Source organism: Myodes glareolus, chromosome 15, assembly GCF_982192425.1.
Source record: "Myodes glareolus chromosome 15, mMyoGla1.1, whole genome shotgun sequence".
In the NCBI taxonomy this organism is placed as follows: Eukaryota; Metazoa; Chordata; class Mammalia; order Rodentia; family Cricetidae; genus Myodes; species Myodes glareolus.
In genome coordinates, this window is record NC_142040.1 from 74,121,408 (window position 1) to 74,137,920 (window position 16,513).

Genomic DNA, 16,513 nt, shown 5'->3' on the forward strand with positions numbered 1-16,513 from the left:
CACTCTCATTCCACAAGAAAAACAGCACTCAAGTCATGGAATAATGGGACAGAGGTGTCTGTGGGTTCAGAACAAGAAATCAGTGAGCCAGGACCACTGGGCAGCAGAGCGTATTTGGGGCAAGTGGGTCAGATCTGGGCACACAAAACGGAGAGTGTTGTTGTGATACATTCTATGAGAATCCAAACACCCCAACAAGGGTATGCATGCTGTTGTTGAACGTGTGAACACGTCTGCATCTAACGCTTCAAATTGCCACAAGTGTCCCCGCCTTCATTACCCGAGGGGATGATAAACATTGCACAGATGGGATTCTGCAGAGCTAGGTCTTGGGCCAGAGCTTGTAACACTCTGCATGTCCTTCTGGGGGACAATAGTTTTACCCTGTAAAGATTTATTTCTTGTACTTGTTTAATAAAAATGCTAATTGGCCAGTAGCCAGGCAGGAAGTATAGGTGGGACAACCAGGAGAACAGGAGAATTCTGGGAAGAGGAAAAGTCAGTCTGCAGTTATCACCCAGACACAGAGGAAGCCAGACACAGAGCAAGCAAGATGTGACTGCCTTGTCAAAAAAGTACCAAGCCACATGGCTAACATAGGCAAGAATAATGGGCTAAAATAAGTTATAAGAGTTAACAAGAAGCCTGAGCTAATAGGCCAATCAATTTCTAATTAATGTAGATCGTTGTGTATTTCTTTGGGACTAAACAGCTGTAGGTGGCGTGGCTAACACAGAGGGACTGGGTAGGACAAAAAACTCGGTCAACAATGTCCTGCTCCTCTGAGGAGACAGGTGGGCGGTAACTGAGAGGCAGCAGGGTGATTATGCCTGAGACAACCGAGGCCAGGGAGGAACAGTGTGAAACCACGTGGCGGATGCCTGAGCCTCGGATGAGCACATAGTGGATGCCTGGACGTGTGGCCTGTGTTCAAGCTGTGAATGAAAATTCCTGGAAAGGCGCCACGTCCGGAAACACTGATTACAGCCACAGAGATGTGGAGAGGGCGGGATGTTGCAGGTGCAGAGGTTAATTACCTTATGTCGGGCTAGCTCTAACCCCCAGAATAGTCACTCTTTGGCCACCTCTGTGTCAGAACTAATATCCTGTGACCAATGGATAAAACCCTTTCGAAATCTATTAACTTAGCAAAGCACTACCTTCCACCAACTCAAAAAGTAAGACTATCCTCAGATAGCATCTTGGGCCTACAACAAAGCTTCCCCCATCTTGCTGGAACCAACTCTTTGAAGTGTTTTAACTTTTAAACCAACTTAAAACCAATATGTTTTAAATTTGTCTTGATTTATGATGTTCTTTGTTCTGCAAAGCTATAAACCTTCACGAAACTCTTTCTACATTAAAGCATGGAATTCGGGGTAATTTGATAGATACCTTTGGGGTCTGCTTCCAAAGTATTTGGTGTAAAGTATCTAGTCTGTTTGGAAAGCGTTTCTGTCTAGACGTTTTGTTTTGCTTGCTTGCCTGTTTTGAGAGCTTTAAAGGCTTTGGATTCTGCCTGCTTTCAGAACTCTGAAAGCACGTTGGTTTCTGTCTTGTTTGTCTTTGAAATGCTTTGATTTGCTATCATGTGACCTTTGTCTCCTGGCAACTCCTCCTCGAATTCATAACCCTGCATTTCTCCACTGCTTCTCCTGTGACCCTGCTGAACTCAGTTCTACCAACACCTGGTGATAAAGGTTGAAGATAAGATGCACCTGTTTCCACCCGCCCAAAGGTGGAATACCCAATATAAATATATATTTATTGGAAACCCAATAAATATATCCTATTCCTAGGTCAGAAGGAACTACACTGGCTCACCTGGGAAGACACATATGAGGGCTTGGTCACCCAGTCTCATGAGTCCCCTCATGTTTGCATAAACGTGCAGAATAACCCAGGGGAGAAAGATGGTCTTAGGGTAAAAGCTGAGAAAATCGAACTAAAGCGAGAGGTCATGCAAGAGTTACAAATTGCCTTTATTATGGGGATGCAAAAGAAAATGGGGTTCAGAAGGAAACACAGACACGCAGAATACCAAACAAGGTGGAAGTCACCGAGTCCCGCTGCTCTGGGGGGATGTTGAACAGCTGCACAAGCTTGCTTCTGCTCCTACCCCCCAAGAGAGCGAGCAAGATCCTTCCTCTCCCTTATAAGAGATCACACCTGCACACAGGAGCCACTCCCTAAGGCTGGTACCCAAAAAAGCTATGGCAGAAAGGAGTTCCCACAACGTCGATCCCAAAGACAGCCCAGAAAACTGACCCGACACACATTCCCTAGCTAGACGGGCAAGTATTCAGAAAGAGAAAGCAGGGTAGGTGTGGGCGGCAAGCTTTCCAAAAAGGAGAAAGTGTTTGGAGATAAACGGCCATTTGGTACACCAGCCGGCTTTACATGTTGAAAAGGACTTTTAAGTATGGTAATTAAAATTCTAAATTAGTTACAGAGCCTTCACAACGGATAAAGAAAACCAAATGATTTCTTCAACTAAAAGAAAAGAAAGACATCATATCAAAAACTCCATTCTGATGAAAAGATTAGGTGTGTATCGAGGTACTTGTAACTCAGCTCAGACGAGGAAGCTCAAGTGGGTGAACTTTCTCACATTATCTAAGAGTCTGTTCATGGGGACTTCAAAATGCTGGGTGATACCTCCAGATATCATCAGATGATGCCACTGATGGTAGAGAACACTGACTAGTTAAGAATTTCTCTCACTTTTTTACTCTTTTTGTTCGCTTGTTTCTGTTTGAGACAGGGTTTCTCTATGTTGCCCTGGCTGTCCTGAAACTAGCTCTGTAGGCTGGGTGGTGTCAGATTCAGAGATCTGCCTACTTCTGCATCCTAACTGCTGGGATTAAGGGCATGTGCCACAACATCAGATACTTTTATGCTTCTTCAATACTTTTATGATTAGATTTATCAAAATTGTTTATGATATTTAATATTCTACCCAGTATATTTCTAAGTGATGAAATAGTATTAATCTGTCTTAATGAACTTATAATTAAAAATGTTGTCCTTTCTTTTTATTCTTATTTTTTATAACCATTTGCTTACCCCAACCTCCACACTATTTAAAACTAGTTTTCTTTTTTAAAAAAATATTTATTTATTTATTATGTATACAATATTCTGTCTGTGTGTATGCTGCAGGCCAGAAGAGGGCACCAGACTTCATTACAGATGGTTGTGAGCCATCATGTGGTTGTTGGGAATTGAACTCAAGACCTTTGGAAGAACAGGCAATGCTCTTAACCTCTGAGCCATCTCTCCAGCCCCTAAAACTAGTTTTCATGTTAAAGGATTCAAGTGTTTTTCCTGTCTCTCTCTATGTACAGACTATATATATATATAACAATATATTATACAATTTCTCATTACTCAGCATGATTTGGATAAAACAAAAATGTCTTTAAATTACAATTAAACTTCATTTACTCTAGTTAGTGTTACTCAAATATTAGAGTTAAGTCATATCCAAATTGTACAAAAACTTTAACCTCTAATAACATTTATATTTTATATTTTAAATACTAATATTTCTTGATTAAATTAGTGTCTATGATGTTCTATAATGCTTTCAGATAGGATTAAAACAATTAAAATAAGATAGGGTTTAAACAATATTCATGTTTTGCTAATAAAGAAGAAGACAACCACGGTTCCAGAGTTCCATATTTAACACTTAGATATCATGGAGTGCACGCTATGGAGGGTATAGAGATAGCTCATGAAGTACATGCTTCCCCAGACGAGGTACCTATTCCAAGTGCAGTCCCTGTGCAGCTCTCTGTCCTGCCCCGTCAGGCCAAGAGGGTCCCCTGAGGAAGGGTGTAAGGATGGAACCAGAGGGACAGAGTGACCTACTGGATGTGAAACGTCTCTAGAAGCTCCTGGGTTAAAAGTACCGAGACTGGAGCTTTGTCAACATTATTTTAGTTTTTCTGCCTCTTGCTTGTCATCTCACCTGATCAGGGTCTGTCTGTGACCCACAGGCGCTTGGTGACACAGTAACTGTGCTGGAAAAGCAGACACACGCGGGTCGAGTGCTCACTCACTGTGGGGAGTGCTCACTCACTGTGGGGTGAGCACACACATGCACCACTAGCCGTGGAGAGCCTTCCTTTAAGGAGGAGGAGATGTAGGTTGTACGTTCTTTGTCTTGTGTTTGAATACGGTCAGGATCCCTGATACCTATGCTCTTTCCACAGAGGGCGGCAGACGCAGGTCCCCATGGCCATGTGGGATGGGCAGTTCCTTGTCAATTTTTCAAGAAATGCAGCTGAGGTCTGTACTGAGGTTCTCTGAGGTCTGACCTGGATAGGTTAGTGAGCTGTAGGAAGTTAGCATCTGAAGACTCTGTCAGGAAGCTGATGGAGTCTCCATCACCACCAGCCATGACCAGGTCAAGCTATAGAAGCTTAGCACCAGTTCCTGGTGTAACAGGCATGGCAAACAAACAAACAAAGATATTCTACAGAGATATTCTGAGTCTCTCAATGTGACCGTCCAACTAGAAAGAGGAACACTGGAGCAGGAGTAACGGCTCGGGGGTTGAGAGCACTGGCTGCTCTTTCAGCATTTGAGTCGCAGCCTCTAAGGTGGCTGACATCTCTAACTCCAGCCCCAGGGGATCTGACGCCCTCTACTCTCTATGGCCAATGCACATACATGTATAAATATCTATACACATGCAGACAAAACACAATACACAGTTTTAAACAAGATAATTTAGAGTGTCAATGTGGTGTATTCTAACCACCCATATTCTCTATAGCTACTGTAAAAATCTCTCTCATTTCTCGCCTGTACGAAGGACATCTGAAAAATCTCAAAAGAAGCCAACTGTTTTTTAAAATATTTATTTATTTATTTATTATGTACACAGTATTCTGTGTGTATGCCTGCATGTCAGAAGAGGAGATCCCATGACAGATGGTTGTGAGCCACCATGTGGTTGCTGGGAATTGAACTCAGGACCTTTGAAAGAGCAGGCAATGTTCTTTATCTCTGAGCCATCTCTCCATCCCCCAACTGTTTTTGATTTATTAATTACTGTGGGGTGGCGTGCAATGGCACGGTGTGTGGCAAGGTATGCTAGGGGACAAGGCTGGCGTGGACTCTTCTCTTCGTCTCTACATGGTATTGAGCTCAGGTGGCCAGGTCTGTGCAGCAAATGCTTCTGCTCATTGAGGAAACGATGTTTAACATGGGAAAGAAAATACCCATGGGCTAAGGCAGGAGAGACCAAAAGGAAACAAGAATACAGAGGGAAACAAAAATATTCAAAAGCCATTTGTGCCCAAATACCACAGGAATTCAGAGAATCTGTAACATTATCCCCCAGGTTCGTGCTGACATAAGCAGTAAATGACCACAAATTAAGGGCATCAAATGCTGCCAACTGGAAATCATGAGGAGGGCAACAGGAGAAGCTGGACTTCATGAAATGATTTAGCAGCATAGCTTAACATGGTGAAGCCACGAACATCCATAGCTTCATTTCATTCCAGTTCAAAACCAACTGGGGCCAGGCAGTGGTGGTGCATGCCTTTAACCGCAGCACTCGGGAGGCAGAGGCAGGCATATTTCTGTGAGTTCTAGGCCAGCCTGGTCTACAAGAGCTAGTTCCAGGACACGCTCTAAAGCTACAGAGACACCTTGTCTCAAAAGCAACAAACACACAAAACAAAACCCTAATCGGGCAGATCTTCATTTGAATATCTAAAATAATCTTAATTAAAACTATAAGAGGGTCCTATGACTTATGCAACTTCACCGAGGGTATTAAAGGGCCACCCAACATTGGGAAAGAGGCGAGCTTCCAGGGCTGAACGCTAAACAGGTGATGGTCTTAACCAACCACCAAGACAAACAATACAGCTGGTTAGAACTGTAGGTTTATTAATTTCCTTAATAATCACAGTTCATACAAGGAAGTTAGAATGTTAAGAAATGAAGTAGGGTGTAATGTTCGGACAGGATTCCTTCTAAATTAATCTCTCACTCAGCATGGGGGTGGAACAAGTGCCAAGCCTGTGGGTAACTTGGTCCTTCATAAACAAAGATGCATTGTCGGGCTAATGTGTGGCTCAGTGACAGGGCATCTAGTCTGGCACCATGCCTTCCAATGGAGGTCAAGCTCACAGCAAACATCCCAGGATCTCAGCAGAGTACCTCCATCCATGGGAACCTTCCAGAACGCTCCAGGCAGTCCCTACGTCTGAGGCTTTGAGAGAAGAGCTACAATAGTTTGTGCTTTAGGTTTCTGAGTAGTTATTTGGTCAGATAAAGGGAGGGTGAAAGGATTTATGTTAAGTTCCCTTTAGACATCGTCTTTTGTTGAAATGAAACAGCCGTGCCCTGACGTTTTCTGTCTCAACTCCAGACATTCTGCACACCAAACCCACAGGGAATGGTTTGTGTGTAAGAGGAAGCCCTGCCGGGAAGGCCACGGGGCAGGTGGGTGGTGGGCACCCGGAGGTGGACCCGAGGAAGGCGGGTGGTGGGGGCAGGGAAAGTAGGTGGTGCACACGGGAAAGGCGGGTGGGGGCTCTGTGCTCACCATCAGGTTGCTGGGAGGTCCTAACGCAGCATGTTCTGTGGATCAGAGGACACACTGTCCCATCGCTTCCCCGACGATGACAGACAGCAGGGAGTGTACTGCCGCAGGGGGATGATCTGTTCAGTGGGGATGGCTCCTCACGAGTGGCTCAGGCTGCAAAGAGCCACTGTGGGGTCAGGGTCCCGGCTGGGGACCTCTCTCCCAAGCTGGTGCTCGGGTGGGCGGTGTCCTATACTACCTGCAGCTACTTCCTTGTGGGGGTAGGGCCGAAATTGGTATGGGTATTGGCAATTATTTATTCATGTTTCAAGCAGGATCTCCCTGCATAGCCCAGGCTAGCCCTGAGCTTTCCATTCCTTCACTTCAGCCTCCTGAGTGCTGGAGTCTCAGTCATGGGCCATGATTGGTCTTTGGGTGCATTCAAAATAAGGAATTCTATTTTGAGGTTTTGTTTTATAATAACCAAGATATTTTTTAAAAAGTACCTTAAAGACCTCTAGTTCCGCCTGGACCAAAGGAAGAGCCAAGCAGGGCCAGCGAGTGAGTGTGGCACCGGGAGAGCCGAGTCAAAGAGGCCTTTCCCCAGTCTCGGGGTCCAGGGAAGGACAGCGGACTGAGATCTCTCCCTGGCCGTGACTACTTCCGCAGCCCCAGGCCCCTCTGGCCCGGGCTGAGCAGGCAGAACACACATCCACGGAGGAGGCAGGAGACTTCTGTTGACCTGTGTGCCTTCCTTGCAGGGTTGGTTGGTTGTAAGGTGGTGGAATCAGTGGTTTCTTCTTCCACTTTTGCCGCACAGAACCCAGAGGCACTGCCAGGCTTGGTGGCAATGGGGTGGCGGAGGCGAGAGGCCTCGCATCGCTGTGAGTGTAGAGCCAGCCTGGTCTACACAGTGAGACTTGGCCTCAAAAATACACAAACAATGGGTGGTGGGGCACACATCTTTAATCCCAGCACTCAGGAGGCAGGGGCAGGGGCAGGAGGATATCTGTAAGTTCGAGACCAGCCTGGCCTACAGAGCGAGTTCCAGGACAGTCAGGGTTACACAGTGTTTAAAAAACCAAAAACTAAACCAAAAAAAAAAAAAAATCTAGAAATAAGCAAAGAAACAAAAACCAAACCGCAAAGAGGCACATTTGAAGGCAGAGACAGTTAGCTGCGATGGTTCAGTGCTCCCCACTCCTGGCCTGGCAGGCAGCACCGTCCCTAAGAGCACACAGTGGGATTACTTTATGATTGGCTTACTCCTTCACCAGGGGATGGGAACCCCCACAGCCCTTCCTGAAAGCAGTGGTGCTGCAGAATGGAGGAAAACAGCTGATAATTGCCCAGGGAGACGATGTCGCCGGGAAGGAGCTCTTCAAGACGATGCTGCAGACAGCACATTAATACACAAACGGAATTAGAATTTTTCTCGATTTGGGGTAATCTTCAAACTTCTCATGGTACCACCTAAAATGAGAGAAAAAAGGGTTTAAAAAACCAATTCATTGTGTTATTTAAGCATTTTCAAAGATGGTAATGAAAGTGATTATGCAACAAATACCTAGGTGTTGTTTTTTTTAACATTTTAAAAGTTTGTGTCTATGTGTGTATAATATGTGTGTACACACACACAGTGGTCGGAAGACAACTTTCTGGGCATCAGTTCTGTCTTTCTATCACATCGGTGCCAGGGATTGAACTCAGATTCTCAGGGTTGGTGGCAAACACCTTAGCCTACTAGGCCATCTTGTCAGCCCCAACTTGTTTTCTGGTTTTGCTTTTTTCTTTTTTTTTTTCAATAAGGACTTGCCATTTATCCACACCGTGAATAATTTTAAGCGTCAAATGTGTCTCGGGAGTGCCCTGCGTAATTCACCTTTCTGGGAAGGGCCGCTGACAGGAACTAAACATAAATGGGTGCTGTCGGCTATTCGGCTCTTCACTTGCAGCAAGTATTCTCAGTGCACCAACACGGGCAGCCAGCGGGGGAGGCTGACGAAATGGGCAGAGTCAGAACAGACACGAAGGCGCCTAGCTGTGCCACACACCTACAGTGGTCGCCCTGAGAGGACAGGCAGGAGGGTGGCTCGGGCCCAGGAGCCGGAGGCTAGCTCGGGCATCAGTGCGTGAGACCTCTTCTCCAAAAGTCTTTTTATTTTCTTTACAGGATTTAGGAATAGTCGGTAAGAAGAAGCTTCCATGGGCACGGAAGCCGACCCTCTGACAACATGCTTATACTCTTAGCTACTCGAGAGGCTGAGGCAATGGGATTTTTAATTTCAAACCAGCCAAGGTAACATAACAAGATCGTGCAAAGGGATAATTATTTTGTCCTCAGCTTTTAAGGCAATAAATGTATGGATACACTGTCACAAAACTGAGTTACTCTTTAGGACTCAAAATCACCCCACACTGACATCAACGACTCCGAAACCATATAGGACGGGAGGAGACAGAGGCTCTGTCTGAGGTCACCCAGCCTTGGCAGGGGTGTGAAGACTTCTCTAGCAGCTGGCTCTTTAGATTTTCTGATCCTCAGTTTGAACCCCAATATCTGTCTCTGGGTTTTTATTATTTGTGCTACGCTCCATATATGATGAGGACCTGGATAGGAACTGGCTAAGCAGTTTAGGGGTGGGGGGCAGAAGCAAGAAATGTCTTCAGTTCTCTGGCCAGCAGGGGGCGCTCTGGTTTCTTAACTCCTCCTAGATGAGCACCCTGCCTGGAGTCTGTAAGTGAGGCAGGACGGAAACTCCAGCTCAGATGCTAACTTGTTCATGGTGGGCATGGTTATATGCATCCCCTGCCCCCAACGCTGGCCCATTTTCTAAGTGATTTTAAGTTCCTTATTCTTAAGGGGGAAAATGTTACGGGAGCTCTGGAGGCCCCGGAGGTTATCAGGGCTCTGTTGAGGGTCTCTGAGGTGAAGGTGCTGCTAGTCAAGGGATCGGAATCTGCGGCTGACCTTGGGTGGGGCCTTACATTCTGATCTACTCTGCTTCGTGGAACAGTTCATACTATTGACGCAGTTCATCCAGTCAGGCCTGTGAGTCACCTGGTCAATGGACCCTCAGGAGGTCACATTCTTCTAAAGCCGTGTTAAAGAGACAGCAGGAATGATTAACCCTTCCTGAGACAATATACTCTCCGCTCTGAGAAGCCAGCCCTCAGTGTGGTAGATCATGCCACCAGCGCACAGCTTTGCCAAGTGTGCCCGCTTCCAGAGCTTTAAAAGATAACTCCCTTTCTCTTCCTCTGCGATACTGGGCAAAGCGTACGCCTGTGTTCTCAGCACCTTGCACTTTCCATGTAAGCTGCTCGCCACCTCCCATTGCATCCTGGTCTCTCTCCCTCCTCCCTGTCCTCCTCACCCCCCAGTCAGCTGCCCTAACAAAACTGTCTTCCAGCCTCCTCCCAACGCCACTTTACAATGTTTTATTGATGAAATTGAGAAGGGACCCTGATGTCCCTGGCAACACAGAGACTTCCTTGGGATTTTCACTATTGAGGCTTTCATTTGGAAATCTGAAATATTTATTTCCTGTTTCTGTGTATTTCATATTCAAATGTTGGGAGGGACTTTCTTGGTCCCTGTTTTGTTCGAGAAAAGTGCTACATGACAGACTTGACCGCCTCTTGTTCAATCTCCTCCTGATCAGTTTTCAAGAGTATGAAGGCTTGCTTGTCTAGTTAGAGACAAGCCGCCATTCGGTTTCCCATCAGATACCACAGATGTGAAGAACGCAACACACCTGGATGAGACAACGGCCATAAGCAGTCACGGTCCCTGTGCACAGGGAGCCTGGGAATGAAAATGCAGGAGGGACACCAAGAGCAACCTGACTCCAGGAGGCCAGGTTCAGCGCTGCTCCGGCATGGTAACTTTGCTCTCTGTGCTGTAAAACCTGGTTACAGTGGACGTAGTTTCCATCCGGTCTTATTCCAGGTCATCTAGTGGAGAAGTCTGGGGTCTTCAAAGGTCAAACTCACTGCCTTTACTTCTTTAAGGGTCAGTCCATTTAAAATGGCTGAAGTCTGATGTGTCCATTTTGTAGGTGTTGACAAAGCACCAGAACTCAGTATCATGAGATCAACCCTGACAAGCCTGACCCGCAGTTAGGGCACACACGCTCTCTCTGATGCTGGTGGCCAGGCTGTTTCGCCTCCCTATTTCTGTGTCTCCACATGGAGCTCCCCTCTGGATATGCAACCCTGCCCCTTACATTTGATAAACACCCCCACTACAGTGGCCCAGGCATACCAAGTTCCAGTATGACCTTGTCCCATGCAGTCCCATTCGTGACTGCACACAGGGACTGGGATGAGAGCTTTCTGCCTTCCAGTAGAGTTCAGTCACCGTAGGAACCCTGTTACTGACTAAAGGAGAGTTAGTGGGACACGGACGGACAGGGAGGTGAAAGTAAGTTTCGTGAAGTGGGGGCAGCAATCTAGAGAGGACCAATAGAGGGAAGGGGGAGTCCCAGGGACCCTATAAAGTACCCCAAACCCAAGCCAGTGTCCATTTAATAGACTTCCAGCCTTGGACTTCTTCCGTCCTGCATGCAAATCTCCATGGCGTGGTCTCCTATCACTTCCAGCTGTTCAATTCTTTGTTCATGTCAGGGAAAGAACACGTCAATTCCCTAGACGACACCCCTCACCCCAGTGCAGGATGTCAGGGGACAGCTGTATACCTGACTGAAAACTGAGAAGCATCAGGTGACTGTGACTCATTGGGTATTCCAAGGGACTCCTTAAAGCAAGGGATACCCCAATCAGGACTAGTGTGGTAGAAATCCAGGTGATCCCCCACAGTCACTGGGAGTGAGTAGGTGTTTGGGTGCCAGTGGCACAGAATCCAAGTGTCACTGGGGTCTATCACCTGTGAGTGTGTCAGCACACAGAGGCTATGGTCCTGCTGGCGGTGGCATGAAGCTGCAGGAAGCACCAGGACTGTGGATGGCCACCAGGACAGTAGCAGCTGTATTCGCAAAGCTGGCTGGAGTCAAGGAGAGGAGCTATGTGTGCTGTGGAGGGCAGTCGGGGAGGCAGAGCAGTGTGCACCCTTTAGAGCTCAGGAGGTTGTGAGTGAATCCCAGATATTGGGTAATGAGCTATTTATACTGGTGGACTTTTTGTTTGGCTGTGATTGGTTTTAACTGCGCCCTGGTTCTTCCTTCTTGGAATTAGAATGATAAGAAATGTATCTGAGTTGGCAGGTAGATGGGTCTCAAAATGAGGCAGCTAAATCTTGGTTCCCTGGCTCCCCTAGTATGTTACTGGGCTAATGAGTGGGCGCCTCTCTTCCTCCTTCCGACCCTGGCTGACTCTGTGAACACGGGTGAATGAAGTCAGACTAGAGCAGCTGCTGAGCAAACGCAGCAAATGCGGCTCCTGGCTGACCTCAGGCTGGTGTGGTTTACTAAAGGAGGCAGCTGGGTAGGCAGAGCACCCAGCCATGCATGGGTAAGGCGTAGAAATCCTGTTACGTAGCCTGACTTCTCCTGGTGACAGATGAGACTGTACTGGCAGCGCCCTGCTGACAGACTGGACATCCCCATTCCCGTGAACGAGGGAATGCAAGTAGGCAAAGGCTGACCCAAGATCTGTGATCTGCCCTCCCCCAGCTTGCTTTCGATGGACAAACTGGGTCCAAGAATTCCTGGCCAGATTGCTTTGCTCATGTGTTTCATCACACCAGTATGACCGGACAGGAGCTGATCCCTGAGGTGGGAGGTCAGGAGGGTTAGAGGGACTTAAGTAGACTAGGAAAGCAAACGCCACTTGTCTGAAGAATGCAGTGTGAGGTGAAAGAACAGGGAGGCATGGGGTAGGTTCATAAACCAGCACGAGGAGAAAGGGGAAGCCCCATAAAATACCTAAGCTAGGATCTACTTAACAGACGCCCAGCCTAGGTTTCTCTCACCCCAAGAGGACAAAGGATAAATGTTATTCTTCTCTCCGCAGTCAGATCAATGGACTTGGCAATCCATCGACAAGGAGCAGTTCCCTCTTTACCCTGACTTGGTTTTTGGCCATTTGATAATGTAATTCCTTTTTATAAACCTTTGCCGGGGTACTTTTATATCTTTGCCTTTCTTGGCAGCTCTGGGGGTTTTCAGGGTGTGGGGGTTTGCATAAGAATTGTCCCCCATAGGCTCAAACACTTGAATGCTTCCTCACCAGGGAGGAGCAGCATTTGAAAGGATTAGGAGGTGTGGCTTGAAGGTTTCCAAAGCCCTTGTCAAGTCCAGTCATTTGTCCCCCGTCCCCAGTCAGTCAGCAGACCAGGACGTGGCTCTCACCTACTCCTCCAGTGCCTGCTGCATGCCACCATGCTCTCAACCAGGACGACAGCGGATTGAACCTCCGAAACGTAAGCAAGTTCCTAAGTGTCACCTTGATGCCTTGATTGTGATGTCGCTTCTCAGCGACAGAACGGTGACAGAGGCACGGTGGCCCCTGACTCTCTGACCGACTTCTGTCACTCCCTCTTCACGGGAAGACACTGGCCTGCCAGCACGAGGGAGGACCCCAAAGCCGCAGGTCTGCTCCCTTAACTCCCTCCTTTAAGCAGCTCACTATTACCCTTATGGAAGTCTGGCCTGGAAACTGCTACGCTCAAGTTCAAGAACGAACTGGGAACGCGAAGACATGGTTTCAAACTTACTGGTGATGCTGCCTTGCCCTGGTGAGCAACGTACTGATCGTGAATAGAGCAAACGCTGTGCCCGGGGGGGACCAGCTGGCCAGTGCAAAGCCACACCACTCCACAATCTCCCCAAGGAAGTTGGCCGCAGTGACGTATTCGAACAGGCCTCCTAGGAGAAGAGAGAGAGAAGGTGGTGACAAACAGCGCCTAGCGGGACACTCGGGCGGTCCTGGTGCTGATCCGTAGAGCACATGTTCAGTAGTAGCTGGAGAAAGATCTGGAAGAATGCTACCCGAAAGGTTAATGAGATGGAATGACAGACAGAGGGACAAAGGACTAAAGACAAAGGCCTTTACTAGGAGGAGGCAGATCAGCGAAAGTTTACCTCCTACACAGGGTCTGTGGGGAGGGGTGGGGGGAGTGGCTAGCTTTCCACATGACATAGCTGGAGTCGGTCTGAGCTGAGAGCCCTGTTGAAGGGAATGGCGGCTCCAGGGTTAGGCTGGCCAGTGGGGGAAGGAGTGGGAAGAGGAAAGAAGAAAGAGATAGGAAGGTTAGGCAGGGAAGCTGCCAAGGCAGAGGGAGGCAGAGGTCACTAAAAGCCTTCTGATCTGATCACAGCTGGAGTCTGGTTGAGAAACAGGTTTTGCTCAGAAGGTCACTCAAGGCCACTGTCCTCCGCCAGCAGGATTTGGAAACAGCCTTTTTCTGTAGTAAATCTTAGAAGCAGATTTGGCAAGCAGCAGACATTAGGGGAGATGGCAGGTTTTGGAGGGGGTCAGGTCTGAGAGGCAGAGGAGGAGAATGAGCAGAGAGCCTGGCAGAGGCAGAGAGAGACAGAGGCCCGAATGAAGGAAACGTAAGGTGATATTTTGGTGTGTAAATGTAAGGCTAGGAAATGTAAGGTCCTTTTGAACGTGCAGAATTACCCTCTGGCCAGAGTTGGTCATCAGACACCTCAGCCAGGCTGCGCTTCAGCAGAGAGATTCTGTCTAGGCAGTCAGAGGACTGCTGGGCAATGGCCACAAGGAGGGGTGTGAAAAAGTCTTCCCAACAGAAAAGGAAGACGTGTCCCCAACCATTGGCTCAGACACCAGAGGCTCCTCCACTGGGGAGACCAACGGTCTGTTTGGGGAAACTCCCCATGGGACACTACGGTTTCTGGGGAGTCCACCTGCAGGCTGGTTAGAAAAGAAGATTCTGGAGAAAGGAAAGAAATCCAAACTCAGCAGATGAGTAACTCAGGCAAAGAGGACCCGTCCAAAGCACTCAGGAGAAAGGAGTTGAGGGGTTGGAGACAGGAACTGGAGAGGAAGGAGCAGGGGAACCCCAGAGGGTAGGTCAGCAAGGAGAGACAAGAGATGAAAGACACGGGACAATACAGGCCTTTACTGTGGGGAGTGGGTTGGGGGGACTAGGAGGTGGGGGAGACCTAGAGAAAGGTCTGTAAGAATCTGAGAGCTCATCATTTACTTACAAACAGGGGTTTGTACTTCTTAAGTCTCAAACTGGGTAAAATGACTGAGGTGCCTATTTACCACATCAACATGAACCTGGCTTCCAGGTTCTCCCAGCATCCCTCAGCCCTTGCTGTTACAGGGTCCTTCTGCATTGCTCCCTACCCTCAACGCTCCAACCCAGGGACGGGGCTGTCCTTCCCTATATAATCTAACCATTTTGGTTACCCGCCCCTTTTGCATTCTTGGCCTCTAGACTGCTGTACCTGGTGATCCCCCCTTCCTTCCCCCTCCCTCCCCATATGGCCTAGCTCAGCCTGGTCAGGTCCACTCTGGACTCACCCAGGCGTCCCTGCCTCTGGCTATGCTCTCCTCCACCATACCGAGGAGTAATCATGTCCTTGCCTTTCCATTTCATTTCTTTCTTTCTTTTGTCATTTAGTAATACAGGGCAAACGTGGAGGGTAGGGGAGAAAGTGGGAAGTCTCCCCTTTTGGCCCGTGGTTGGCCTCAGCTAGGAGTCACCAGGGAGTAGCAAGTTAAAGCAAGGTGATGATAAACCAACTCTCCTGGTCGGCCATTACTGCATACTGGGGAGTTTAAGGGGCAGGTCAGCCACCAAATCTGAAAACAAAGTTAATTTACTTCTAGAAACCAAATCTCTGTAGTTACTGGAACCATTGCAGCTCAATCAAAATGGAGAAGCTTATGATATTAAGAGACTCTAGTCAGCAGTTATCTGTTGAGACAGACTCCTCGCTTTAAATCCTGACTCTTTCAACCACAGCTCCTCTGCTTCTCTCTCTCTCTCTCTCTCTCTCTCTCTCTCTCTCTCTCTCTCTGTGTGTGTGTGTGTGTGTGTGTGTGAAATGGGTGTGAGGGGGTGGGGAGCTGATACGGAGCCTATGGCCAAGTGAGGGGAATTCAGTCTCAAGTACAAACTCACACAGAGCCCCCTGTTCCAGGACTCGTAAAACCAATGCCAGAAACCAGCTCTGGTCGGGCCACCAAAGTGCACCAGGGCCCCAGGAGAGCTGACGTGGCCTGTTTCTCAGAAAAGACGTGAGAGACCATTAGAGAAACAGCTGCCACATGTAGCAAGGCCTGAAGGCAAAGCCTTCTAATCCCCAATCTCTGACTTCAGGTTTTCAGGCCTGGAGAGGAAGTTCCGTTTCACCTGGTGCAGCTAAGACTGGCCTATGCCTAGAAGCAAGGTACTGGGTCAGGACCTTGTACAAGGTTCAATTACCTTGTAGGTACAAAGCCACACAGCACAGCAGGGCTGTGTGTCCTGGTGTGGCTTTGTCCAAGATGCTGGAAGCTGAGGAAGCCCTGAGTCCTGAGTGTGTGACGTCATGAGCGAATGTGTGTTGATAGGGTCAAGTCAAGGAACTGGGTCTCAGTATTAGGGGAGTGGCAAAGCCTTCCTCTGTTCTGTGTGTGGTTGCTGACAGTGTATGAAGAAAATTACCACCACAGCTTTCTCCCCACGATATTTAAGGCCTAAAGACCGCTCCCTTAGAGAGACCTCCCAACATGATCAGTCAAACCTCGCTCTTTGATCCAGTTGTAAACCATACACCTCGGGTCCTTATCAGCCTATGCAACAACCTCGGCTCTCAATTCTGCCCTATATAATAAACACGATGCCCTTCCGGAGGGCTGTATTTTCACCACCAGACAGACAGTCCACGGGACTCCAGATTGTCTGTGTGACTGTGTCTGTCTGTCTTCCTCACTCCCTCGCTGACTCCGTCAGGTCCAAAGCCCTGGTACTGTGCAAGGACACGTCACTGACGGAGACAGGGAAGTGAAGAGGGCACGTGACCTAGCACACACTTACAA

General features: G+C 48.0%; 1 protein-coding gene across 1 annotated transcript in view; it reads right to left on the minus strand.

The window, feature by feature from the left end:
* Positions 1 to 7,501: 7,501 nt before the first annotated feature.
* Srd5a1 (steroid 5 alpha-reductase 1) overlaps positions 7,502 to 16,513 on the minus strand; it is a 32,306-nt gene continuing 23,294 nt past the window's right edge. The window contains exons 4-5 of the mRNA XM_048458732.3: positions 13,230 to 13,380; positions 7,502 to 8,026 (exon numbers count right to left, since the gene is read on the minus strand). Of these exons, the coding sequence (XP_048314689.3) occupies positions 7,960 to 8,026; positions 13,230 to 13,380 (218 nt within the window). The 3' untranslated portion in view covers positions 7,502 to 7,959. The remainder of the gene's footprint in view (positions 8,027 to 13,229; positions 13,381 to 16,513) is intronic.